Raw genomic sequence first — 26,022 nt, forward strand, 5'->3', positions numbered from 1 at the left:
GGGGGTAGGCCAAGGCTTCGAAAACGGTATAAGTGCAATCTATTCAGAACAAAAGGCTAAACTAATTGTAAATAATGTGGTGACAGAAGAATTTAAGATAGAAAAAGGGACACGACAAGGTTGCCCAATTTCCCCATTGCTTTTTATATCGGTCCTGGAGGTTTTGCTGAATATGATTAGAAGGGACCAGTTGGTTAAAGGTATACAAGTCGGAGCTAAACAGTACAAATTGAGAGCATTTGCAGATGACTTAGTATTGACGTTACAGGAGCCAGAATCTAGTACCAAAAGGGTTTTAGAACTGATTCAAGAATTTGGTCAGGTTGCAGGATTTAAACTGAATAAGTTAAAAACCAAGGTTTTAGAGAAAAATTTAACACCGATCGAGAGAGAGAGGTCAGGTTTAACAGTGGTTAAGAAAGTGAAATACCTGGGGATTAACATGACAGCAAAAAATGGGAATTTATTTAAAGACAACTATGAAAAATGCTGGGCTGAAGTGAAAAAAGATTTAGAAATTTGGTCAAATTTGAAGCTTTCACTGCTGGGTCGTATTGCTGCGATAAAAATGAATGTATTGCCTAGAATGTTGTTTTTGTTTCAAACATTGCAAATTGTGGACAAAATGGATTGCTTCAAGAAGTGGCAGAGAGACATTTCTAGATTTGTCTGGCAGGGCAAGAAGCCCAGAATAAAATTTAAGATATTAACTGATGCAAAGGAAAGGGGTGGATTTGCCCTGCCAGACTTTAAACTTTACTATGAATCAGCAGCTTTCTGCTGGTTGAAAGAATGGCTGCTTCTTGAAAACACTGACATTTTGGATCTAGAAGGTTTCAACAATGTATTTGGATGGCATGCATATCTGTGGTATGATAAGGTCAAAGCACATAAAGCATTTAAAAACCATATTGTCAGGAAAGCATTGTTTAATGTCTGGATAAGATACAAGGATTTATTGGAAAATAAAACCCCAAGGTGGCTGTCACCGATGGAAGCGAAAGCTCTGAAAAAGCTCAATATGGAGGTCAAATGGCCGAAATATTGGGAAATTTTGGAACAAGATGGAGATAGACTGAAATTGCAGAGTTTTGAAAAACTAAAAAACAAAGTGCGAGACTGGCTTCATTATTATCAGATAATGGAGGCGTACAATTTGGATAAGAAAATCGGCTTCCAGGTGGAAAAATTAAAATTAGAAACAGAATTGTTAGAACCCAAAACTAAGATTTTGTCAAAGATGTATAACTTGCTGTTGAAATGGAATACTCAGGATGAAACGGTGAAATCTGCTATGATTAAATGGGCACAAGACGTTGGACATAACATAGTGATGGCTGACTGGGAACAGTTATGGACCACAGGTATGAAGTTTACGGCATGCAATGCCTTAAGAGAGAATATTATGAAAATGATATACAGGTGGTACATGACCCCAGTCAAGCTTGCAAAAATCTATCATTTGCCCGATAACAAATGTTGGAAATGTAAAGAAACTGAAGGTACATTCTTTCACCTTTGGTGGACGTGCCCAAGGATTAAGGTTTTCTGGGAGATGATTTATAATGAATTAAAAATGGTATTTAAATATACCTTCTTGAAGAAACCAGAGGCTTTTCTCCTGGGCATAGTCGGCCAATTGGTGTTAAAGAAGGACAGAACTTTCTTTATGTATGCTACAACAGCAGCAAGAATACTTATTGCAAAGTATTGGAAGACACAAGATCTACCCACTCTGGAAGAATGGCAGATGAAAATGATGGATTACATGGAATTGGCGGAAATGACTGGTAGAATCCGAGACCAGGGAGAAGAGTCGGTGGAAGAAGATTGGAAGAAATTTAAAGACTACTTACAGAAATATTGCAAAATTAATGAATGTTAGAATGATGTTGGATTGAAGTTAAGTGGTTTCTAGCTGTAATGGTATAAAAGAATATGAAAAAATTGGATTTTTAATAGGTAAAAATTTAATGCTATAATATATTAAGATAAAGATCAGGATAAAATAAGGAGGGAAAGGTATTGCTGAATTAATAAATTGAACTGGAATACAAAAAAGGGAGGTATGAGGAGGTCCAGGAAACAAGCAAATGAAATATAAGCGATGAAAAGATGGAATTGTTTTTAACTGTTTTTTATTTTGTATTTTTTCTTTTTTCTTTTTCATATGTAATATTGTGAAAACTTTAATAAATATTTATATATATAAAAAAAAAACAGATTGCCCTTGAGGGTACCTTCCAACTCTACAACGAGCAGCAAAGTCAGTCCTCAGGGAATGTGCAGGCGACCTTGGAACGGACAGCTCACGGAAGGACCCCGAACAAACCTAAGAGGAGGCGTGTAGTGGTGATAGGGGATTCCCTACTGAGGGGAACAGAAGCAGTGATCTGTGGGCCTGACAAGATGTCTCGGGAAGTGTGCTGTCTCCCTGGGGCTAAGATCCAAGACGTAACTGAACGACTGCAAGGAATCATAAAACCCACTGACAAATACCCCTTCCTCTTGGTTCATGTGGGAACCAATGACACTGCAAGCAATAGCCTCCAGAAGATCAAAAGAGACTACGAGGCTCTGGGCAGGAAATTGAAGCAATTAAATGCACAAATTGTCATCTCATCTGTCCTCCCAGTTGAACGACGTGGCCCAGGGAGAGAGGGAAAAATAGTGGAAGTGAACAGCTGGCTTCGCAAATGGTGTAAACAGGAACGGTTTGGATTCTTAGATCACGGACTGCAGTTTCTTGAAGATGGACTTCTGGCAAGCGGTGGGCTGCACCTCACAACGGTTGGGAGAAATGTTTTTGCCAAAAATCTCAGAAACCTCATCAGGAGGGCTTTAAACTGACTAATGTGGGGGAGGGAGACAGTGCTCCTGAAGGTAGGAGTCTATCAATTGATGAAGATGATCATCCAAATGTCATAGACCAAATGGAGCAAACAGCACGCAGACCTAGTGGTAGGAGGAAAAAATCCTTAAATAAGAGACACGGGGGAATGATTAATGGACTTCAATGTCTGTACACTAATGCACAAAGCATGGGAAATAAACAAGATGAGCTTGAGCTCTTGGTACAGCAAACTAAATATGACATAATAGGCATCACTGAAACCTGGTGGGATAAGTCCCACGATTGGAATGTAATAATGGGGGGATACAATCTATTTCAGAGAAATAGACCAGACAAGAAAGGAGGAGGAGTGGCGTTATATGTCAGGGATGTGTATACCTGTGAAGAGATCCAAGATTTAGAACCTCAAAGCCAAAGTGAGAGCATTTGGGTCAAAATTAAGGGAGAGAAGAATAACAGTGACCTCATTGTGGGAGTTTACTATAGATCCCCAAGCCAAACGGAGGACATAGATGATGCCTTCCTGGAACAGATGGCCAAGCATGCAAAAAGAAGGGAGATAGTAGTAATGGGGGACTTCAATTACCCGGATATTTGTTGGATGTCAAACTCAGCCAAGAGCATAAGGTCAAACAGATTCCTCACTGGCCTTGCAGACAACTTCATTGTCCAGAAAGTGGGAGAAGCAACAAGAGGAACAGCCATTTTAGATCTGGTCCTAACCAATGTTGAGGACCTGGTTAGTGGGGTAGAAGTGGAAGGATCATTAGGTGCGAGTGATCATGCTCTTCTGAAGTTTACTATACAGCGGAAAGGAGCAGCCAAGCACACTAGGACTCAATTTCTTGACTTTAAGAAAGCCGACTTCATAAAACTTAGGGAAGTGCTGGGTGAGATCCCATGGACAGTAATACTAAAAGGAAAGGGAGTTCATGATGGCTGGGAGTTTGTTAAGAGGGAGATAGTAAAAGCACAACGTCAGGCAATACCAATGAGACGGAAACATGGAAGGTGCCTAAAGAAGCCAGGGTGGCTATCTAAAGAACTTTTAACTGAGTTAAGATTAAAAAAGGATGTGTACAAAAAATGGAAAAGGGGGGAAACCACCAAAGAGGAATTCAAACAAATAGCCAGCACGTGTAGACACAAAGTCAGAAAAGCTAAAGCACAGAATGAACTCAGGCTTGCTAGAGAGGTTAAAAGCAACAAAAAAGGCTTTTATGGGTATGTTCGTAGCAAAAGGAAGAACAAAGAAACAGTGGGGTCACTCAGAGGAGAAGATGGTGAAATGCAAACAGGGGACACAGAAAGGGCTGAACTCCTCAATGCCTTCTTTGCCTCAGTCTTCTCCGATAAAGAAAACAATGCCCAACCTGAAGAATTTGGAGCAAATGATTCAGCAGAGGAAACACAGCCCAGAATAATTAAGGAGATAGTACAAGAATACTTGGCTAGTTTAGATGTATTCAAGTCTCCAGGGCCAGATGAACTGCATCCAAGAGTATTAAAAGAACTGGCAGATGTGATCTCAGAACCACTGGCAGTCATCTTTGAGAATTCCTGGAGAACAGGCAAAGTCCCGGCCGACTGGAGGAGGGCAAATGTTGTCCCTATTTTCAAAAAGGGGAAAAGAGAGGACCCAAATAATTACCGCCCAGTCAGTCTGACATCAATACCAGGGAAGATTCTGGAGCAGATCATTAAGCAAACAGTCTGTGAGCACCTAGAAAGGAATGCTGTGATCACCAATAGTCAGCATGGATTTCTGAAAAATAAGTCATGTCAGACTAACCTGATCTCGTTTTTTGACAGAATTACAAGCCTGGTAGATGAAGGGAACGCAGTGGATGTAGCCTACCTTGATTTCAGCAAGGCATTTGACAAGGTGCCCCATGATATTCTTGTAAAGAAGCTGGTAAAATGCGGTCTTGACTATGCTACCACTCAGTGGATTTGGAACTGGCTGACTGACCGAACCCAAAGGGTGCTCATCAATGGTTCCTCTTCATCCTGGAGAAGAGTGACTAGTGGGGTGCCACAGGGTTCTGTCTTGGGCCCGGTCTTATTCAACATCTTTATCAATGACTTGGATGATGGACTCAAGGGCATCCTGATCAAATTTGCAGATGACACCAAACTGGGAGGGGTGGCTAACACCACAGAGGACAGGATCACACTTCAAAACGACCTTGACAGATTAGAGAACTGGGCCAAAACAAACAAGATGAATTTTAACAGGGAGAAATGTAAAGTATTGCACTTGGGCAAAAAAAAGGAGAGGCACAAATACAAGATGGGGGACACCTGGCTTGAGAGCAGTACATGTGAAAAGGATCTAGGAGTCTTGGTTGACCACAAACTTGACATGAGCCAACAGTGTGACGCGGCAGCTAAAAAAGCCAATGCAATTCTGGGCTGCATCAATAGGAGTATAGCATCTAGATCAAGGGAAGTAATAGTGCCACTGTATTCTGCTCTGGTCAGACCTCACCTGGAGTACTGTGTCCAGTTCTGGGCACCACAGTTCAAGAAGGACACTGACAAACTGGAACGTGTCCAGAGGAGGGCAACCAAAATGGTCAAAGGCCTGGAAACGATGCCTTATGAGGAACGGCTAAGGGAGCTGGGCAGGTTTAGCCTGGAGAAGAGGAGGTTAAGGGGTGATATGATAGCCATGTTCAAATATATAAAAGGATGTCACATAGAGGAGGGAGAAAGGTTGTTTTCTGCTGCTCCAGAGAAGCAGACACGGAGCAATGGATCCAAACTACAAGAAAGAAGATTCCGCCTAAACATTAGGAAGAACTTCCTGACAGTAAGAGCTGTTTGACAGTGGAATTTGCTGCCAAGGAGTGTGGTGGAGTCTCCTTCTTTGGAGGTCTTTAAGCAGAGGCTTGACAACCATATGTCAGGAGTGCTCTGATGGTGTTTCCTGCTTGGCAGGGGGTTGGACTCGATGGCCCTTGTGGTCTCTTCCAGCTCTATGATTCTATGATTCTACAATCCTATGATTCTTTTTATCAGTTAGCATAATAATCTGCCTTTTTCCTTCTGGGCACAAGGGGCTGCGACAGGGGCAAGGAGGAATCCACTTGCACCTTAGATTTCAGCAACAATCAAACAAAAGTATGAACAATAAGACAGGTACCGCCATCAGGATTCCAGTTTAAGGACACAACACAAAAGGGAAAGTATCTGAGAGGGTGGAGGAAAAAGGAGGAGGAGGAGGATGTGATGAAGAAACTCCAAAAGCAATATAAGAGGAACATAATTTTTTTTTTAGCTTAAAATCTGTAAAGACAGAAGTATAAATAATCCTCAAAATCTTTTAAACTATCCAAAATATATTGTTATGTATTTTATATATATATTTACCATTTTATGTTCCAAAAACATGACTTCAGTGACCCAAGATTTGCTAACAACGTTACATGCACAATACTTAGATATTTAATACTATCCCCCCTTTGTTTTCAACAGGCTTATTTTGATAACTCTCTTTGTAAACCGGATGCAAGCTAAATCCCTTCTGGAAGTCAGAAATAGACACCTTAAGCTTAAAAAAATTACAAGAGCATTTAAAAATATATTCAAGAAGAAATGTGTCTCTGTCAGTTTACTTCAAGGGTAAGCATTCTTAAGAATGTAACATGGTTATAAAAATAGCTGTAGCAGGATACTTAGATTCTGTGGTCATATTACAGCTCAATATTTATGTTTTAATCAAGTCTTCTATTTAACTTTTAGATTCTATGTTTTACCAATTTCATTACTTTTAGAAAAATATGCTACCTAATTTGTACATGAAGAAAGTATTTTACCTTTCCGTCTCTTTGATTGATTCAGTGGTGGTTTCCTTGTACTCTTCAAAACTCTCATTGATGTCCATGCAAACTTTACCCACAAATGCCCTCTGGCCAAATTTATCTGTAAAGAACAAAACTCAAAACAATGCTTTCAATTCACAGTTCTGGCAAGCCTTTCTTTTTAAAACCTACTAAGAAAGCTCTCCTTGTAAACCCAGGCTGTGAGCTCTGATCTCCACAGCTAACCTGCAACCTTCATTTTGCTGAAGAAAAATAAGACGTGGTGTTTAGTCTCCATCATGCTGCCTGCAAGCTTTTCTAGAGACATGAGACCACCCATTGCGAGAGACGCTATATACAATCAGAGTGACACTTCATCAGAACCAGCAACCTAATTCTTATGTTATTTAAGTTGTGGAAAGCCATTATCATTTTACCTATAATATCAGCGAGAAGCAAAGAAGCATCTGTGTGAATTGTTCCAAAGTAGCAGGCTGTGGTTGTGCCATTCTTAAGCGTTCGCCTCTGTAAAAAAGAACTATGTTTCAGTTATTTGCAGAAACAGTCCTGCAATGAATTCTAGACAAAATTGTTTCGGCTGCAAATTTCAGGAGTCACCATAGACTACACAGATTTTTGTAATGTGCAAAAAAGTGGCCAGAGGCAACAGAAAAAAAGAAAAGAAATGAGTTTATACATAATGGAAAAAATGTTTCTGTTATAGCATCTTCAACTCATTTTAAAAAGATTCCCTGTTTCTAACTTGCACGGTACATTTATAACATGTCACCCATGTTTCTAAATTTCTACTTTGTGCTTGTTTTCCTCCCCTTGCCTTTCTCCTCCCTAGTATTCTAATTCTTTTAAATATTTATTTAGTATAAAAAAGTGCAAGGTAATGTGCAAATTCCATTTCTTCTATCTTTTCTCTATCTTAGCTTCTTCTTTTTTATCAGTCTGCTATTCCATTCTGTCTCCCCACTCCTTTTTTACTGCATTTAAAACTGTGTATCATAACATACAACATCATGTTGACACTTATATCACTGAATTTCATTTAGGCTTCATGCTGACCACCACAAACGGTTCCAACAATTGAGCCTTAGGTACTGCCTGAATAAGCATGCTTATTTCTGATAACATGTTCCACTGAAGATGGTAATATTCAAGCAACTTAACTAAGCCAAATTCTACCAGAGAAAGTGTACATGTGTGTATGCCCATGCACACACACACACACAACTGCACCTTGGGAGCCAGTCACCCATCTGGGAAAGGGTCGCAGCTCACAGACAGAACTCATGCTTCGTGTGCAACTATTCCCAGGCTCAATCTCCAGGTATGACTAGGAAAGAGTTGCATCTCAAACCCTGGAAAGCTGCTGGCTTACTAGTTATTCAAGTGGCTAATGTTTTGTTTATAAATTGTTTATAAGCAAATGTTTGTCACCTACTGTACTTCTTATTGTACATGTGTACATGTGGAACTCACAAGAGGATTAGAGAATCTAACGGGCTGCCTTTATTTCAGCATATCCACTTGAAATGCTCTTGCTTTACAAAGGCATAAACTATCCTAACCCTCAAGACAGAACATACTTACCACCACTCTAGTGTACACCTCTTCCACAAAATCATTGTCTTTGAATTTGGCTTCTGTTGGGTAGGTATATTCCTTCAACCACTGCAAAAGAGGCAGATCGATTCGTGTTCCTGCAAAAGAATACTGTGGAGCATGGATGTGTGCATCAACCAAACCTGGCATGAAGAATTCACTGAGGAGAAAATGCATGAAAAAATAAGAAGAAAAACAGGTTTTAAAATATTATTCCCATAAGTATCTTAAGCCCTGGGTCTTAATAATATGCTTGTGGAACAATCCTCAGCTTCAGCACGCAGTAAAAAACAACAACACAGCACATAAATATCAAATGTCACTTTTGAACAAAAGAGTAATTTCCATTTCACAAAGAACAATACAGACAAGTGTGGGGCTCTCAGTACATGGAGGGAGCACCCACTGGTTGCCCTACCATTTAGTCACCTCAAGCAGAGCCTAAAAGCATCCAACCTGAACATGCACAGGCAATTGGGGACCCTGCATTTCTCCCTTCTCTCTTCATCAACACACTGATAACCCCACAAATGCCCTTCGAAGAGGGCTAATATTTGTTTGTTTGTAACATTTGATAGCTCATTCTTCAGTTACATTAGAATTTCATTTCAGTTAGAACCCTTCAGTTGCATTAGAGGAAGATGGCAGCTGTTATCACTAAGCACTAAATGCTGTCGACAGTTAAAAAGCACAGAAAAATATAAGGCCTTTGACCTAGTGAAAGAATCACATAACCCTTGTGTGGATTGTGTCCATGATCTGAACATTGCATTAGATAAGTGTTATACAATATTTGCTTTATGCTTATTGCTCCTATGAGTAATATAATACTGATTCGCCTCTCTCATGTCTACTTCTGCTGTATTCCACACTTCCTGTATTATTCTCAGCATTTCAATCATCACATGTAATTTATGAACATCCTGGCAAATACAGCGGTACATCGGGTTAAGTACTTAATTCGTTCCAGAGGTCTGTTCTTAATCTGAAACTGTTCTTAACCTGAAGCACCACTTTAGCTAATGGGGCCTCCTGCCGCTGCCACGCTGCCGGAGCACGATTTCTGTTCTCATCCTGAAGCAAAGTTCTTAACCTGAGGTACTATTTCTGGGTTAGCGGAGTCTGTAACCTGAAGCGTATGGAACCTGAAGTGTATGTAACCCGAGGTACCACTGTAGTCAATTCTTTTTCTGGTTGCATTAATTCTGAAGCAGCCCAATCATAAACCAGGCCTCCATTATACTGAACACTTTTAATAAGATTTGCTTTCCATGATACTAGTAAATCTTGACAATCTTAACATTCAAAGAAAGCAAACCTGAACAGAGTGCAAACCATGATTATACGGCATTCTAATTTTAATGAACTTTTGCCGAATTGTGTGTCAATGTGTTTATTCTCTCAGCTGGGTTTCAGAAGTGTGATCTGCACAAATGTTTCTTGCGTAACTGAAACATAGCCTCCTTTCTATTTCACAAGATGGTAAAACAAAGAGATATCTTGCTGCTCTGCCAATTTCCCTCTACCCAAGTCACCCTACACTTATTAACTCAGCTAGAATCTGAAGTCAACCTGTTCTGGCAATGCTTTATAAATGCAAATCAATAAAGATGAAAAATAAAAATCTTGCCATTTTAAAAGAACATTCTGTCTTCAGTACCAATTAACACCCCAAACCTAAATGCATTTACTTGAAAGTAAGGCTCACACCCTTCAGTTGTAGCTACTCACTTTGGAGCAGTACCCATAGACTGGATCTCTCTCAGGTAAATGCTTTGCACATTTAACTGTCTTCTGTCAATGTAAGCAAAATTTGTCTACAATGCCTAATTACAAAGCGGCTTTGGATGGGACACTTTGGAACACAGAAGCAGCTGGGAAAGTGTAAAGTCAGGTGTTTAACGTGTCTTTGGAACCATACAGGAAAAAAATGGTTGGGAGTACTGTTGCATCCATTTCCTCCAATGGGTATTCCATGTCACCATTTTCAACATGTAACAACATTCTTATTTAACGTTCATACTCAGCATTATACCCATCCTGCAAGGGAAGAAGATTGGGCTGAACGTCAAGGCAAAATGTTGATATATGAAGGTCAAACTGTATACAAAAAACAGTATTTATCAATAACATCGAGCAGAAGTTAAGGTGGGAGCCATAATATATGGTTTCCTTGGTTTTTAGAACATGAATAAATTTGTAATTGCTTTAATTTAAGCCAAAGGTCTCTCTAACTAGATTCTAACCCAACACCCTGTATTCCGCATTGGCAAACCAGGTGCTTCCCATTCTGGGAAGCCCACAGCCTGCTTCCTGCAACTGGTTTTCAGAGGCACATTTCTTCTGAAAACGGATATTCCACAGTGGACTATTTTGGAGGGGAACTTTCCTCCATGTACTTGAGCTCATGTTTGTGCATGCATTCCTGTTTAGCAAGTTAGAAGACAACTGGAGCATGACTTGTGAGTGGCAAGTCCCAGTTCAAATCTCAGCAGACCACGTACTTACCCTGTTTGACAACATCAGCACCCCCACTTTCAAAAATATAGGGATACTATGTACAGTGGTACCTCGGGTTACATATGCTTCAGATTACATACGCTTCAGGTTACAGACTCCACTGACCCAGAAATAGTGCTTCAGGTTAAGAACTTTGCTTCAGGATGAGAACAGAAATCGTGCTCCGGCGGCAGGAGGCCCCATTAGCTAAAGTGGTGCTTCAGGTTAAGAACAGTTTGAGGTTAAGAACGGACCTCCGGAACGAATTAAGTACTTAACCTGAGGTACCACTGTAATATATAGATAGTTGTACTAATCTGGCTGTTAGAACTGTTGTGGGGACAACCGGAGAAAATGCAAAGCAGACCAAACACTCAGAAAAGGTATTTCATAAATACAATTCGTTATCATCATCAGCAACAACAACATTACTGAAAATGATAAAGACAAAAATATCTGATGACAAAAGTAAAATAAAACATAATGCATACTTATTACTGAGCTCTCGGATGTCAGATGCTTTGAATCCCCACTTCTTTGCCAGTTTCTCCTGCTCTTCGGCTGGTTCCAAAAATGCAATCTAAGGAAGTGAAAAGAGTATAAGGCATTCAAATGTTTGTTTTTGATATGATTCTGTGTGTTTCACGTTTAGTGTAGATTCACATGAAGGAAAATTAGTCAAGGCTAATTTTAAAGAATTTTAAGTTACTTCATATAAGGTATAATTCATATTAAAGGTTCCACTTTATTGCTCTTCCAATATAATTCCAAACTATATAACACTGGTGACTTTAGTGTGATCTCGTAATTCAAATGCTATTTCCTGTAACCTAAAGTATCCTTGTGCTGCTCCTGTTTTCATCTGTATTACTAAGGAATGCAACTCTAATCATACCAGGGCAGAAGTGGGGGCTTAGAGGAGCAGCGGAGCAACCAGCACATCTGCAGCCCCATAACTTGCACCAACAAGGGTGGAAGGGGGTAGGAGATAAACTTGTATTTTTGCTACACTAAATATGTTGTGACTTAAGATCCAGCAGATCCTTTCCTAGCCCAGCTCCAGCCCTTCCCAACCTTCCAAATGCCTTGTAAAGGCAGTAGGAGTTTGCACCCAACCAGGGGCGCCAACTGGAATAATATATGGGGGGGCAGGTAAGCCCCACCCTGCAGAGTCCATCACAAGATGCAGCACACACACACCATCTGAATGGCAATGCCCATCAACTTTGGGGAGGTACAGCCCCCTCAAATATTTTATGGGGGGGGGGACAAAGGGATCTCAGCTCCTAGGAGTTGGCTCCTATGCACCCACCACATTACTCACAGGTCCATAAAACAGCTCTGTGGCACCAAAGTCCTCATCTGGATTCTTTGCAGGAAGCCATGAGCATGAAAGTGGTGTGAAGAGTGCTTTAAATGTATGGTGCATGTATGATCCCAGATAACAGAAAGTATGGTTTTTACCAGGAGGCTAGAAAAATAGTACACTTAGAGGCACTTAGCCCTAGGCTTCTCTCTTGTGGCATTCCAGACACACTGGTGCTTTAAGGGGGAACTCTAAAAGGAAGACACTCAGAAATATACTCTTTGATAGGACTTCTGAATGAACAATATCAGAAAGAATAGCAGTTGTGCAAAGGAGCTTTAATACATATAATTATTAAATTTCTATAGTATAGAACTATATTAATATAGAAGAGGGGGATTAAAATGCTTAAGTTAGGTCACATTAACTGAAGCATAATATCTTGAATAGCTGAAAGTAGAAGTCTAACTGCAGTGTTAAGCAGAAGTAACAGAATTAGTAAATATGTTTAGGATTGGTAACAAACGGATGTGGAGAAGGGCATTAGTGAACAAATGGCACAGCAAGAACAGCACAACTGTTTGGTTGTGCATCGGGGCATAACAAGATAGTGCCAAGATGGCACAAGCAGATCATGAACTCCTTATATGCCATAAGGTGGAGATCAGGTAGGACCCAGCTGGGCAAGGAATTATGGGGGAAAGTCCAGCGTTAATCTTCAGGATACACAAACATACACTTGAAAAGGGATCATACCTCATCTAACTCCAACAATGCCTGGCTTTATAAGATTCTGTCCTACTAATTGGCCTGATCAACCAATTCATGCTGTATTGGGTAGTACAACTACTATTTGCTTAACGTGTCAGAGTATTAGAGTAGGTGGTACGTTCTGAAGTACTGCTTTATTAGAATTGTATTAATCAATATAAGAGTGAATAAATATTTAAAAAAGCATGTTGTATCTGTCTTCTCTTAAGTCCATACAAAGGGAACACTGGTGGTAACTGGGCACTGTATAACATTCCTTTTAGTACAATCAGACATTCCAACCAAAACTATGAAAATTGGCAAAATCAATAATTGGTGATCAGTAACCTGATTGGCTAACAACAAGCACAAGCATGGGAGACTCAAATTAGTATTAGCAACCCCATCCAGAACAGGCAACTGTTGAGCATGCAACCTTAGTCCTATGCAGTGGACATTCGCTGCAAGATAAGAGGGTAGAATAACAAAGGAAAAAAACAGAAACCAGCAGAAAAGGGCAATAGCCACACGACTCAGGGAGTCAGAGGCAGCCAATGGTGAGCTGCCCATACAGGCACACCCCTAACAAACTCCTAGCATTCTTCTTGTGTCACAATGCACAAATCACGCACAACACCACAATACCTGCAATGCAACAGCCCTTTTGAGAAGTTGGAGACATCCGTTTGAGCTCCCAGGAGAAAATGGGAAATGCCTCCCACTCAGCTTCTGTATGCTAAGGAAGAAACTACAGTCATGGGGGGTGGGGGTGGGAGCGCCCAGAACTCACACCTATATACCACACACCACAGAGCCAGCCCCACAGCAGCAGTCAGTCATCATGCACATCACTGGAGATTAGTTTTTCCCTCTGCCTTCTTTTTTATGTTGAATAATTTTTTATTAATTTTTCATTAATAACAATCCAATATAAGCCACATTAATACAATACCAAATCATAATACAATTAAAAGAGACAATTGTCCAGTTCCAAATTAAGCAATTTGGGGTGACTTCCCGTGTTCTGATTATCAGGATGATGATGTTATTCCTTGGTCCTTCTCCAGTCCTCTTAATCCAAGTACAACAGTTCCAATCTTAATTCTTTATTTTAACAGCCAGTGGTGTGACAACTCTCGTTCGTGTTTAGCTATTCCATAGCCATTAATTTGCAAATGAAGTTTATATCCTGTAACTTTCTGTGTGAAATATTTGTTTGCATTCGTCCTTCGCTTCATGTTGTAATCAATCAATCATCTTCAGCATCCTGCCCCTCTTTCAAGGGCTGAATTCTCAATTACGCCATGGCCTCACGCCATCTTGCCTTTTCAAACTGAAAGTGAACTGGCATCTGACCATGGCTCCAGGCAGACTTCCAGCATTTTCTTCTTTGATCCTTTCCAATCTGCTAACAAGCTGGTGTCTTGCCAAAACCATAATAAATCAAAGTTAGTGCCCTCTTTAGAAGGTAATGCCACCAATTCTCACAACATTTTCACACAGTCTATTCATTCAAATAATCCATAAAAAATTATGAAGTTCTTGTTAATTCCCTCTTACATTCCATTAACAGTCGTAATCCATTGATAATTAGATTCCATTAGTAATTAATTCTTCTTCAGTGAAGGTTTGCCGAATCATAAAACAGCAAATACAATGTAGAGAGAGAACAAAGGCTCCCCTTCACTTATATTCCAATCCAATTATGACAAAAATACTTTCCAGATCAAAACCGTGCCAGTCAGTGGCTGATTCATTTAGCAGGTTATCTTGTCTCTTTCGTCTAAAACACGCCTGTTTCTTAAGTCCAAATTCAAACCCATCTTAAGATAACAGAAGGATCTCCACACACAGTTGAAAAGTTTCTGATACGTGCAGTGCTATGCACTCAGCGTCCCTGCCCCCTGCATTCCGTCGGAATAAGAGGCAGATATCTGTGAGTGAGAGCTCACCCACCCACCCCCGACCCTGGGAGGGGGCTTGCAAGGATAATTACTCTCAAATTATCCTTAATTAGCTGCACAGCCGGCATCCACTATTGTAGGAGCTGCTGTTCACCATGGCGGAAAACACCAGAAGTCCGTTCCCTCTGCCTTCGACCCCAACCTTCAATTATAAATGCTAGTGGCACAGGAAGCATCATAAATGCTCAGCAGGAACCCTGGTCTGGAATAACAATATATGTTCCTGATCAATCTCAGGGAACAACCCTTCACTAGACAAGAGGAAAGGCCCCAAATGTAGCCAGACCAAAGCCAATGCAGAGGACAAGTGTAGGTGCTGAAAGCTTAGAGACCTTACAAAAATTGGCTTTTACAATATTGCTGCTGAAACAGACATACAGTGAAACGGAACAGGTGGGAGTGACTGCGGAATTTTAAGGGAGCGGCTTATATTCGGGTATTGTCTTTTTTTCTTTTTCCCTTTTGAATTTTAAAGGTACTGGCCAATATGGTACTGTCACAAAGTGTGCAAGGAGTCTGCATGGAGCAAGCAAGTCAACAGTCCCATGCAGGAACAGCCAGGAGCATCGTGGTCAGTGCTTGTGGTTAAGGAGAGGGCTTCCCTCAAGGCCTACAGAGATCCTTAACCTGGATCCTTAACCTGTAGGAAAGCGGACTATGGAGAGCATGGTGAGAGACAGAGAAAGCAATCAGCAATAGGCAGCCGCTGGCACCATATGGCTCTGGAGTCTAAGTAGGTGTTTGTGAGGAAATGAAAAAGAAGGGCTGATGAAATCTGAGTGTTGTGCTAGAGCTCTCCACTAGCACCATTGGTAAGGAGGGGGAGAGATACAGTGACCATGAGTGTACTCACATTCTTCCCCTGGAGGGCTACAGTGAAAGGCTCTGTGTATGGTGACAGTTTCTCCTGCTTACTGCATCTGGGCTGCGAACCTTGCAAGGCAAAAGTGTGCATGAGTGGCCAGCAGTTGCAATGGTTGGAGTGGATGATCTGGCTTTTGCTGATGGAGACATTAGCTGCAAGTGGGGATGGGTGCCTCCCTTTCATTTGGACGACATTGCTGTCTGCTGTGTGTGGAGAATCTGAGAGCAACACAGTTATGACAAGACACAGGAATCATACAGTGAGACGGTACCTGCTCAAGGTGCTCTGTCTTGGCACCCCCAGTTGCTGGAGTGGAGTCTATTGCTCGCTCCTTGTGCCCCTGTTGTACAAGGCGCTCTTTCTCCATTGTATCCCATTGCCAGAGGTCCCCCTTATGAGCTCTAAGTGTTTGTGACAGGAGGCCTAAGAAATATAACCTCATACCATGTGCCCAATCATTTGACTTTTGCTCTGCCAGCATTGGGTTTACACTGTATTTGAGTGGAGGCGTGCTGTGCTTAAGTGCCAGGTAACACCAAATCCGTGGCTCTTGACCTGCGTCTCCTGTTTCAATTGCAGTGCTGCTTGAATAGGATTATTTTATTGTATATCTTAATCATGGAGTTTATATCTTAATTTATGGTGTGTTTTTAATTATTCTGTATTTTAACAATGTAATGCAATTGGTTTTTATATTCTGTAAACCACTGAGAATACATTTGAACATTAAGCAGAATATATATGTCGTTTCGAGCCTGACCTGGGGGTGGAGAGAGGCTGCGGTGTGCTCGCCCCGGGTGTGCTTTGCAATGTGAGTCGCAGCGGGCTGCCTCTGCACCCTGTGCCCCTGGGGGTGTGCCCCACTTACCTACCCTAGGCAGCATTAGCTTACACTCTGCCACTGCAAATGTGTCCTTCAAATATTTGTTGTTTTAAAGGGTAAAGGTAAAGGGACTCCTGACCATTAGGTCCAGTCGTGGCCGACTCTGGGGTTGCGGCGCTCATCTTGCATAATTGGCCAAGGGAGCCGGCGTACAGTTTCCGGGTCATGTGGCCAGCATGGCTAAGCCACTTCTGGCAAACCAGAGCAGCGAATGGAAACACCGTTTACCTTCCCGTCGGAGCGGTACCTATTTATCTACTTGCACTTTGACGTGCTTTCGAACTGCTAGGTGGGCAGGAGCTGGGACAGAGCAATGGGAGCTCACCCCGTCACGGGGATTCAAACCGCCGACCTTCTGATCGGCAAGTCCTAGGCTCTGTGGTTTAACCCACAGCGCCACCCGCGTCCCATTTGTCGTTTTAGAGGGGGCTTTATTGTTCATATGTTGCTGTTGTTTAGTATGTATTGCATATTTGAGTTTGAGTAGGCTCTGGAAGTGCTTTGGCTATGAACAGCGAGCAAGAAAGATTTTAAATAAATAAAATAAATGTTGCTGCTGTTGCTCCATCTCCAGTGGAAATTCCATTACACCCTAAAAGGCTTTCTGAGGTACTGAGTGGCAAAGGTAAAGGTACCACTGATCATTAAGTCCAGTCACGGACGACTGTGGGGTTGCGGCGCTCATCTCACCTTTCAGGCCGAGGAAGCCGGCATTTGTCCACAGACAGATTTCCAGGTCATGTGGCCAGCATGACTAAGCCGCTTCTGGTGAACCAGAGCAGCACACAGAAACGCCGTTTACCTTCCCACCAGAGTTGTACCTATTTATCTACTTGCACTTTGACGTGCTTTTGAACTGCTAGGTTGGCAAGAGCAGGGACCGAGCAACGGGATCTCACCCCGTTGCGGGGATTCGAACCGCCGACCTTCTGATCAGCCAGCCCTAGGCTCTGTGGTTTAGACCACAGCGCCACCTGCTGATACTCGTTGTAAATATTTGCTGCTGGAAATAATAAATGTAATCTGTAAAATTATCTAGTAACAGTTCATTCAAGGTAACAAACAACTCTATTATTATTATTATTATTATTATTATTATTATCATCATCATTATCATTATCATTATTGTCATGCTTTGGCATATGCATGCACACTACACCATTATCTAACAGATGCATATGCTTTATAACTCAGATCTTCTAATGAGCAATTAAAAAATGTCACAGAAATGCTGGAGTGAAGCTGGAAGGAGAATGACTAATACCACTTACTGAACACAAAGTAGAAAACGAGAATAAGTGAAGGAAAGAGAAGCATGCGACACCAGATGGGAAATGTGGAAAGCAGGCTTGTTGTCATGGAAGAAGAGCTGCCTATACAGTATTCATAACAAGGCAACTTTAAATAGTTCCTTTCAGGAGTAGCAAAATGCATCATATAAATGTCACTTTAGGAAGAAAGAAAATATTTAAAAAGCAAAGAGGGAAGAACAGTTATTAAGAACAAGTTGTAAAAGGTTAGGCTATCATCTGGTTCAGATGTTCTGCTTCTTTCGTAGGCCACCCCAATCGGTCAACACTATTCCAGTGAAGAAGGGACGTGGGTGGCGCTGTGGTCTAAACCACAAAGCCTAGGGCTTGCCGATCCGAAGGTAGGCAGTTCAAATCCCCACGACGGCGTGAGCTCCCGTTGCTCAGTCCCTGCTCCTGCCAACTCAGCAGTTCAAAAGCATGTCAAAGTGCAAGTAGATAAATAGGTACCGCTCCAGCGGGAAGGTAAACTGTGTTTCCATGCATTGCTCCGGTTTGCCAGAAGTGGCTTAGTCATGCTGGCCACATGACGTGGAAGCTGTACACTGGCTCCCTCGGCCAATAAAGCGAGATGAACACTGCAACCCCAGAGTCGTCCATGACTGGACCTAACGGTCAGGGGTCCCTTTACCTTTACCTTTATCCAGTGAGGATGATGAAGCAGGGGTCAGTTCACACATGCATGTTCAATATTATTTGATTGCCCTTTTTTTATTCACACATTTGTATCTCTGCCAAAGCATCTGCTTAGATCTGCCAATGGAGAGCACTGAAGTAAGTGATTTATTGTAAAATATTCTACCCAGTTGTACTTAGTACTTTATCAGGAGTCATTTGTACACAAAACATACCAGTTTAAAACCAGAGCAGCCATCAAAAGGCGTTCCATCACTTCTCAAAACTTTGCCAAGTCTCCAGGGGACCCTCACTGCTTATCAGCAAAGTTGGTAAGATAATGTTTGAAGTTAAACCATAATATACAGCCCGTGTATTTGTCTATGTGTGCATTTGCATTTCTGCAGTTCTCTGAAATACTTGCTTGCTACTGATTAAAAGGCAGCCAAATGATCAGTAAGTTTACTGAGAATGATACAAGCTGTTCTTGTATTGTACAAAGATCACCATAAGAGCTGCCCAGGCGAAGCACAGTGAGTTCCTGCCAACTGAGTTCTACTCAGAGTAGATCCACTGGAATGAACGGGCCTAAGTGACACATGCCCATTAATTTCAATAGGCCTACTATTAGTTGAACCAGCATTGGATTCAATCCAATAGTGTGGGGTGGGGAATACAGATATATTTTTATTTTTTTATTTTTTTTATTTAGCTTTGATTGGGCATATTTTATTTTTATTTTTTTCACAATAATATTTATTATTTTCCATACATAAACATAACAGAAGAAAAAGTTAACAATAATAAAGGAAAAAGAATGAAACGGGAAAAAGAAAAAGAAAAAAGAATATAAAACATAAAATAAAAAAAATAAAAAACATAAAATTTTATGTTTTAGGAATACAGATATATTTTTATCCCTGAATACAACAAACCTGAGGGGGGAAGTTGGGCTTTCTGGCACTTTTATGCCTTCCAGGCCCCCCAAGGTCAGCTTTAGGTGCTTGCATTTCACTTCCTCCCTTCTACAGGCCACAATGATATACACATACACAAACATTTCCCATTTGGTGGGACAAGAAATTGCAGCAAATCGAAATAAAACAGCTGTTAGGAACTTAGTTTGTCATTCAACCCATTAAGCAGTACATGTGGCTCCCTGGAAGGCAGAATTTAAGAAGCCTCCGGCCACTCTGGAATAACAAGCCAGGGCTTGTTTCCCCAAAGCTTGGTTTCATTTTTCAGCTGCTGCTTCCTTGTGTAGCTCAGTGAGCATGTGGAGTGGTGCAGCCCAACAAATCATGTTTAAGCAAGGCTTTTGGGTTCAGAGACAACACCAAACCATAGCCGGATTCCTGACGGCTGTGAGTGCTGACGGCCACTCCCTGGAAGGCCCTTTCCATCTGGCCTGGGGGTCCAGGCTCACCTTGCCCTACAAAGAGGCTCCGGAGGGACTGCAGAGATTCCTGCCGGCTGTGGGTGCTGACGGCCCCAACGTTTGTTTAATTTTTAACATAACTATGTACTTTTTTGTTGTTTTATAAAGTTTGTATTTGGTTCTTAAGGGGAGAGGGTCAGGGCTGCCGGGGAGTGGGCCCAACCAACAGAATGGCTGGGGCAGGTTCCACGGTGGGGGGGGGGGGGAGAATGCTCTGGGACACCCAATCTCAGTGATCCCGGGTAGGAAGAGGAGTTACGCTAAGACCAGACCATGTCATTACCGAGGAAGCAGGCTTAGTCGTTGTTTGAGGACTATCCCTGCCTCCAGGTCTGGTCTTGACTGGAAGGATACTGGAATCAACAAGGGATACCCACATGACCTGAAGGTGCTGCTGTGCAATGCCAGGTCAATGATTCATAAAGCCACTGCCATCCATGACTTGATCATGGATGGAGGACTTGACCTGGCATGTGTAACAGAGACTTGGTTGGATGAAGCAGATGGGCCTGTCCTTGCCACTGCTTGTCCACCAGGTTTCTCTTACGCACAGCAACCCAGGCCTTGTGGGTGGGGAGGGGGGGTTGCAGTGATTTTTAGGAAGTCATTAGTTTGCACCAGGTGTCCTACTGGGAAGACCCAGTTCTCTGAGTGCATGTTCTGGAAGTTGGGCAATAGGGGCAGTACAGGATTCCTTTTGGTATACCTCCCCAAGGATTCCCTGCCTGAGCTGCTTCAGGTTGTGGCAGATGTTCTCCTGGAGACACCTAGTTTGGTTGTCCTAGGGGATTTTAACATCAATGCCAACACGACCTTACAAGGGGCCGCTCGGGACTTTGTGGAAAGCATGGCCTCCATGGGGCTGTCCCTGAATAAGTTTGGCCCAACTCATAGTTGCGGACATGCCTTAGACCTGGTGTTCACTCTATGGATGTGGGTGATCTGACACTAAGTAAAAGTGAAACAAAAGAAGTGCCATGGTCAGATCACTTCCTGGTGCATCTGGACTTCTCCATGACCCTTCCCCTCTTCAGGGAGGTGGGACCAATTCAGATGGTCCGTGCCCCCCCCCACTTAATGGATCCAAATGGTTACCAGAGAGTGGTAGGAGATGCTTTATCCCATGTTGATGGCCTTTCAGCTGATTCCCTGGTGGCCCGCTGGAATGTGGAGTTAACCAGGGCTATTGACTGTTTGGCTCCAAAGTGCCCTCTCCAATTGCATGAAGCCCGGACAGCCCTGGAGCTGAGGGCGATGAAACAATCGCTGAGACAGCTAGAGCGTCGGTGGCAGAAAACTCACTCCGAATCTGACCAGACACAGGTTAGAGCTCAACGTCGAGCCTACCAAGTGGCGATAGCGACGGCGAAGAAGACTTTCTTCACCGCCTCTATTGCATCTGCAGAAAATAGTAGCAGGAGACTCTTTCAGGTGGTTCACAATTTAACGGAACCACCTTTGCCATCAGGGCCTGGTAAAGACCCCAAGATCTCCTGCAACGATTTTGCAAAGTTTTTTGCAGATAAAATCACTCATATTCGGAAGGAGCTAGACACCACCGTGGGAGCAGGGCCGGGGCGGGAGAGTGCTAGAGCCCTGTCTGGTTGAGTTGCATGAGATCAATTCCAATCTGTTACCTCCGAGGATGTGGACAGGCTGCTTGGACGAGTGAAACCAACCACCTGTCTCCTTGATCCTTGCACATCCTGGCTCATAAAAGCAAGCCAGGAAGGGCTGGGCAATGGGCTCTGCGGGGTGGTGAATGCTTCCCTCTGTGAGGGAGCCTTCCCAGACCTGCTGAAAGAGGCGGTCATTAAACCGCTTCTTTAAAAAACAGCTTTAGACCCGGCCAATATGGCCAACTATCACCCAGTCTCAAATCTTCCATTCTTGGGCAAGGTGATTGAGTGGGTGGTTGCTGAACAACTCCAAGTACACCTGGAGGATGTGGACCATTTGGATCCCTTCAATTTGGATTCTGGCCTCATGATGGGACTGAAACTGCCTTGGTCCTGCTGGTCGATGATCTCTGGCAGGCTAGGGACAAAGGTGAAAGCTGTTTCCTAGTTCTGCTGGATCTCTCAGCGGCCTTTGATACCATTGACCATAACATCCTTCTAGACCATCTAGAGGAGCTGGGGGCACTGTTATACAGTGGTTCTGCTCCTTCCTCCTGGGCTGTGTCCAGAAAGTGGGGGGAGGAATGAGTGTTCAGACTCCTGGGCTCTCACTTTTAGGGTGCCTCAGGGTTCCGTCCTCTCCCCCATGCTTTTTAACATCTACATGAAGCCACTGGGAGAGATCGTCAGGGGGTTTGGGCTGGGTGTTCATCAGTATGCGGATGATACCCAGCTCTACCTCTCTTTCAAATCAGAACCAGTGAAGGAGGTGAAGGTCCTGTGTGAGTGTCTGAGCTGGCTAACGGATTGAGGTTGAACAAGACAGAAGTACTCTTTTTGGGGGACAAGGGAGGGCATGTGTGGGGGACTCCCTGCTCCTGAATGGGGCAACTGTGCCCCTGAAGGAGCAGGTGCGCAGCCTGGGAGTCATTTTGGACTCACAGCTGTCCATGGAGGCACAGGTTAATTCTGTGTCCAGGGCAACTGTCTACCAGCTCCATCTGGTACGCAGGCTGAGACCCTACCTGCCCGCAGACTGTCTTGCCAGAGTGGTGCATGCTCTGGTTATCTGCCGCTTGGATTATTGAAATGTGCTCTACATGGGGCTACTTTTGAAGGTGACCCAGAAACTACAACTAATCCAGAATGCAGCAGCCAGACTGGTGACTGGGAGCGGCTGCCAAGATCACATAACACCGGTCTTGAAAGACCTACATTGGCTCCCAGTACGTTTCTGAGCACTATTCAAAGTGTTGGTGTTGACCTCGGCCCAGTATACCTGTAGGAGCGTCTCTACCCCCATCATTCTGCCCGGACACTGAGATCCAGCACCGAGGGCCTTCTGGTGGTTCCCTCACTGCGAGAAGTGAGGTTACAGGGAACCAGGCAGAGGGCCTTCTCAGTAGTGGCACCCGCCCTGTGGAACACCCTCCCATCAGGTGTCAAAGAGATAAACAACTATCTGATGTTTAGAAAACATCTGAAGGCAGCCCTGTTTAGGGAAGTTTTTAATGACTGATGTTTTAATGTACCATATTTTTCCGTGTATAAGACTAGGTTTTCCCCCCTAAAAATAATGTCCAATATTTGGGGGCATCTTATTCCCCCATTTTCTTAAATTGGAGTCCACCAAAATAGGGGGCATCTTATACGTGGGGGCGTCTTATAGACAGAAAAATACAGTATTTTTTCATCTTTGTTGGAAGCCGCTCAGAGTCGCTGGGGAAACCCAGCTAGATGGGCGGGGTACAAATAAATTATTATTATTATTATTATTATTATTATAGCTAAAACAAGCCACATTTCATAAGTCAACACCACACCATGACTTGTCAGAAAACAAGCCATGGCTTAGTGCCACATGCAAATTAGACCAGAGTATGGAAAGCAAGCTTTGCAAAGCAATCTTTACAATTATATGAACTGTGGCAGAAATAGAATATGTGGTCATGTGGTAAGGAAGAAACGAACTGTATTAAATAACATGTACAGTCAGAGCTGCAAAAGTAGGTATCGTTGCTATGCCAAGCATCCATTTATTAGTCACTGCAATCATTCGAAACTGTATGGAAATGCACAATAATACACTCCATTAAGCTTTTAAAGGAATACTTATCCATGAATGTGGAACATATATTTAATTATATCTCTTGTGAAATGAATATTAACTAGACAAGAGTTTACCGGCTCTAAGAATATATAAGGCCAGATGGTCAAAGAAGCAAAACCCAGAAGCTCTGTGTGTCTAATGGTTGAGCAAAAATTGTTGTTGGAGGTTGGCCAATGAAAGAGGAAACATCTTAACAGTATTTAGAGAATCTGTGAAAAGGTATGCGTGAAATGGCTTTCTGCAGCATTTTATATATGCAATAAAATAGCATTAAGCATAGAAGTCATGTACAGTGGTGCCTCTGGTTACGAACTTAATTTGTTCTGGAGGTCCATTCTTAACCTGAAACTGTTCTTAACCTGAAGCACCACTTTAGCTAATGGGGTCTCCTGCTGCTGCCGCACCACCGCTGCACAATTTGTATTCCCATCCTGAAGCAAAGTTCTTAACCCGAGGTAATATTTCTGGGTTAGTGGAGTCTGTAACCTGAAGCGTCTGTAACCCAAGGTACCACTGTACTACTTAGGATAGAACAATATGTTATGGTCAAAGCAAGAGAGATGAGGACACAAATCCCTCCAAGAGATACTGAAAAGGCTCCTTGAAACAATGTATTTTGTAACCAAGATTCCAGGGGGTGGGGGTTTTAAAAGCCAGTTTTGAGGCCATATGTTCTGAAAGCTATTTATAAAAAGATCTGCCGATGAATCATCTCAGTTAATTCTCATCTTTACAGGAAGCAGCTTACAGAAACAATGTGATTATCTGGAGATACTGTTAGGATAAAGTCAATTTTTACCACAGAAAATTAGTATGACAGAGGCCATAATTTTACATTTCAAACTTTCACAAGAAAAGATGTGTGTAAAAATATATTGCATGCCACCTCCGCTTTTATATTACTAAAATTACCGAAGCCTACAAAATTATGTGAATATATCAAAGACATGTTCCCAGGTGTATATCTAACATCACCCAGAAAAACCCATAATAAACTACATGCACAACAATCTTCTAGTCAACTCCATCAACACAAGCTGTTAAGTACTTGAAATATATGTATACAAAATCAGGATGGAAAAAGACTTGCAAGTGCTTCACTGTTTTCCAGGCATATTTATTTAGTATGGTTTCTAATCTGTGTTAGTATGTAATGATACATGATCAGAGAGCAGCAGTAAATGGTTCATAATTTCTGTAACACTTTTGTTTTGGTGCTTTATATTCGCTGCCTTTAAAACAATCCCTCAAAAGGCTCACGAGTTCATATTGCGCCTGAAACGCTTCCGAGCACCATGGAAGCAGAGCTGGGCATCATCGCTGGTCTTTTTGCACTTGGCGTCATCGACTGACACCGTACTATTAATAACCCCACAAAGAGCTTCCTGAAGACCATTTGAAGACGGTGGCATATTGCGGATGGGCTTCCACGCTGCCACCGTCCTCTCCCCACTTTCCTGGTGGTGTTTTCAGAGCCAAAGAAGCGCCCGGAAACTGGAAAGCCAGCGGGCTGCTTGGCGATTTGGGGCTGTCCCGGGAAGAGTCCCGAGTCGGAGTCCCTGTCCAGCACTCTTCGCCCTCCCGCCCCCGGGGAGCCCCCGCCGGCCAGCAGCCTCTCTCTGGGCGCTTCGCGGGCCCTTCCTCGAGCCCCCCCCCCCCCCGCCAGGCGGCCTCGCTTCTTTCTTCCCGCCCAGCCGCGCGTTCCCTTATGTAACCCTCGGAGCACCGTGACACGCGACTGCGCTTCCTCCCGGGCCGGGCCCACGGCGCGCTCGGGCTTTCCCCCGCCGCTCCTTCTCCTCGCAGCCCCCCGCCGCCCCGTCCCGCCTCGCCTTCGCCGGGCTCGCCCGCGGCCGCCCACGTGCCGGGCGAGCCCGCGGCAGCCGGCATCCCCCCGCCGCCCGCCGCCGCCGCCTCACCTTGCCGCTCCCGTCGACGCCCAGCAGGTGGCCGGCCCGAATGTCGAGGGGCGAGGAGCGGCTGGAGTGCGCGAAGGTCCCTCGGAAGAGGAGCGCCAGAGAGCCCATGGCGCGCGCCTCTCCCGCGCCCTCGACGGCACCAGCCTGCCGCTCCTCCCGGCCTCCCTTGCGGCGCAGGTGGCGGCGGCGGCGGCGGTTCCTCCTCCTCCTCCTCCTCCTCCTCCTCCTCCCGGGAGCCCGTCCTCCTTCGGGGCCACGAGCAGCTCCCGCCGTACCTGTCACCATCTCGCCTCCTCCGCCCGGCGGGGTGGTCGCCGCCAGCGCTCCTCGGCCCGCCCCGTCCAGGCGCCTCGGCCGAGCGGCCGCCGAGTCCGCGCCGGGGAGACGCCTCAGCCGCTTCCGCAGAGTTCTCGAAGCCGCTGTCACCCCGGGCGGCCGGGAGCAGCCGGGGGCTTCTGCTGCTGCTGCTG

At 43.7% G+C, this 26,022-nt stretch overlaps 1 protein-coding gene across 3 annotated transcripts in view; it reads right to left on the reverse strand.

Moving 5' to 3' along the window:
• The window catches only part of GDA (guanine deaminase), a 61,262-nt gene extending 35,500 nt beyond the window's left edge, over positions 1 to 25,762 (reverse strand). Inside the window, exons 1-5 of one of the 3 annotated variants that reach the window (XR_013977180.1) lie at positions 25,553 to 25,762; positions 11,265 to 11,353; positions 8,263 to 8,434; positions 7,098 to 7,185; positions 6,676 to 6,781 (exon numbers count right to left, since the gene is read on the reverse strand). Coding sequence is in view for 2 of the 3 variants with exons in the window: in XM_080972835.1 (XP_080828961.1) it covers positions 6,676 to 6,781; positions 7,098 to 7,185; positions 8,263 to 8,434; positions 11,265 to 11,353; positions 25,553 to 25,660 (563 nt within the window). In the remaining variant the exon portion in view is untranslated. Of the gene's footprint in view, positions 1 to 6,675; positions 6,782 to 7,097; positions 7,186 to 8,262; positions 8,435 to 11,264; positions 11,354 to 13,474; positions 13,533 to 25,552 lie in introns of those variants that run through there. The other 2 variants (XM_080972835.1, XM_080972836.1) reach the window with 2 other exon arrangements.
• Positions 25,763 to 26,022: the final 260 nt, after the last annotated feature.

Source organism: Podarcis pityusensis (assembly GCF_964106645.2).
Source record: "Podarcis pityusensis genome assembly, chromosome: 11".
Classification (NCBI taxonomy): domain Eukaryota; kingdom Metazoa; phylum Chordata; class Lepidosauria; order Squamata; family Lacertidae; genus Podarcis; species Podarcis pityusensis.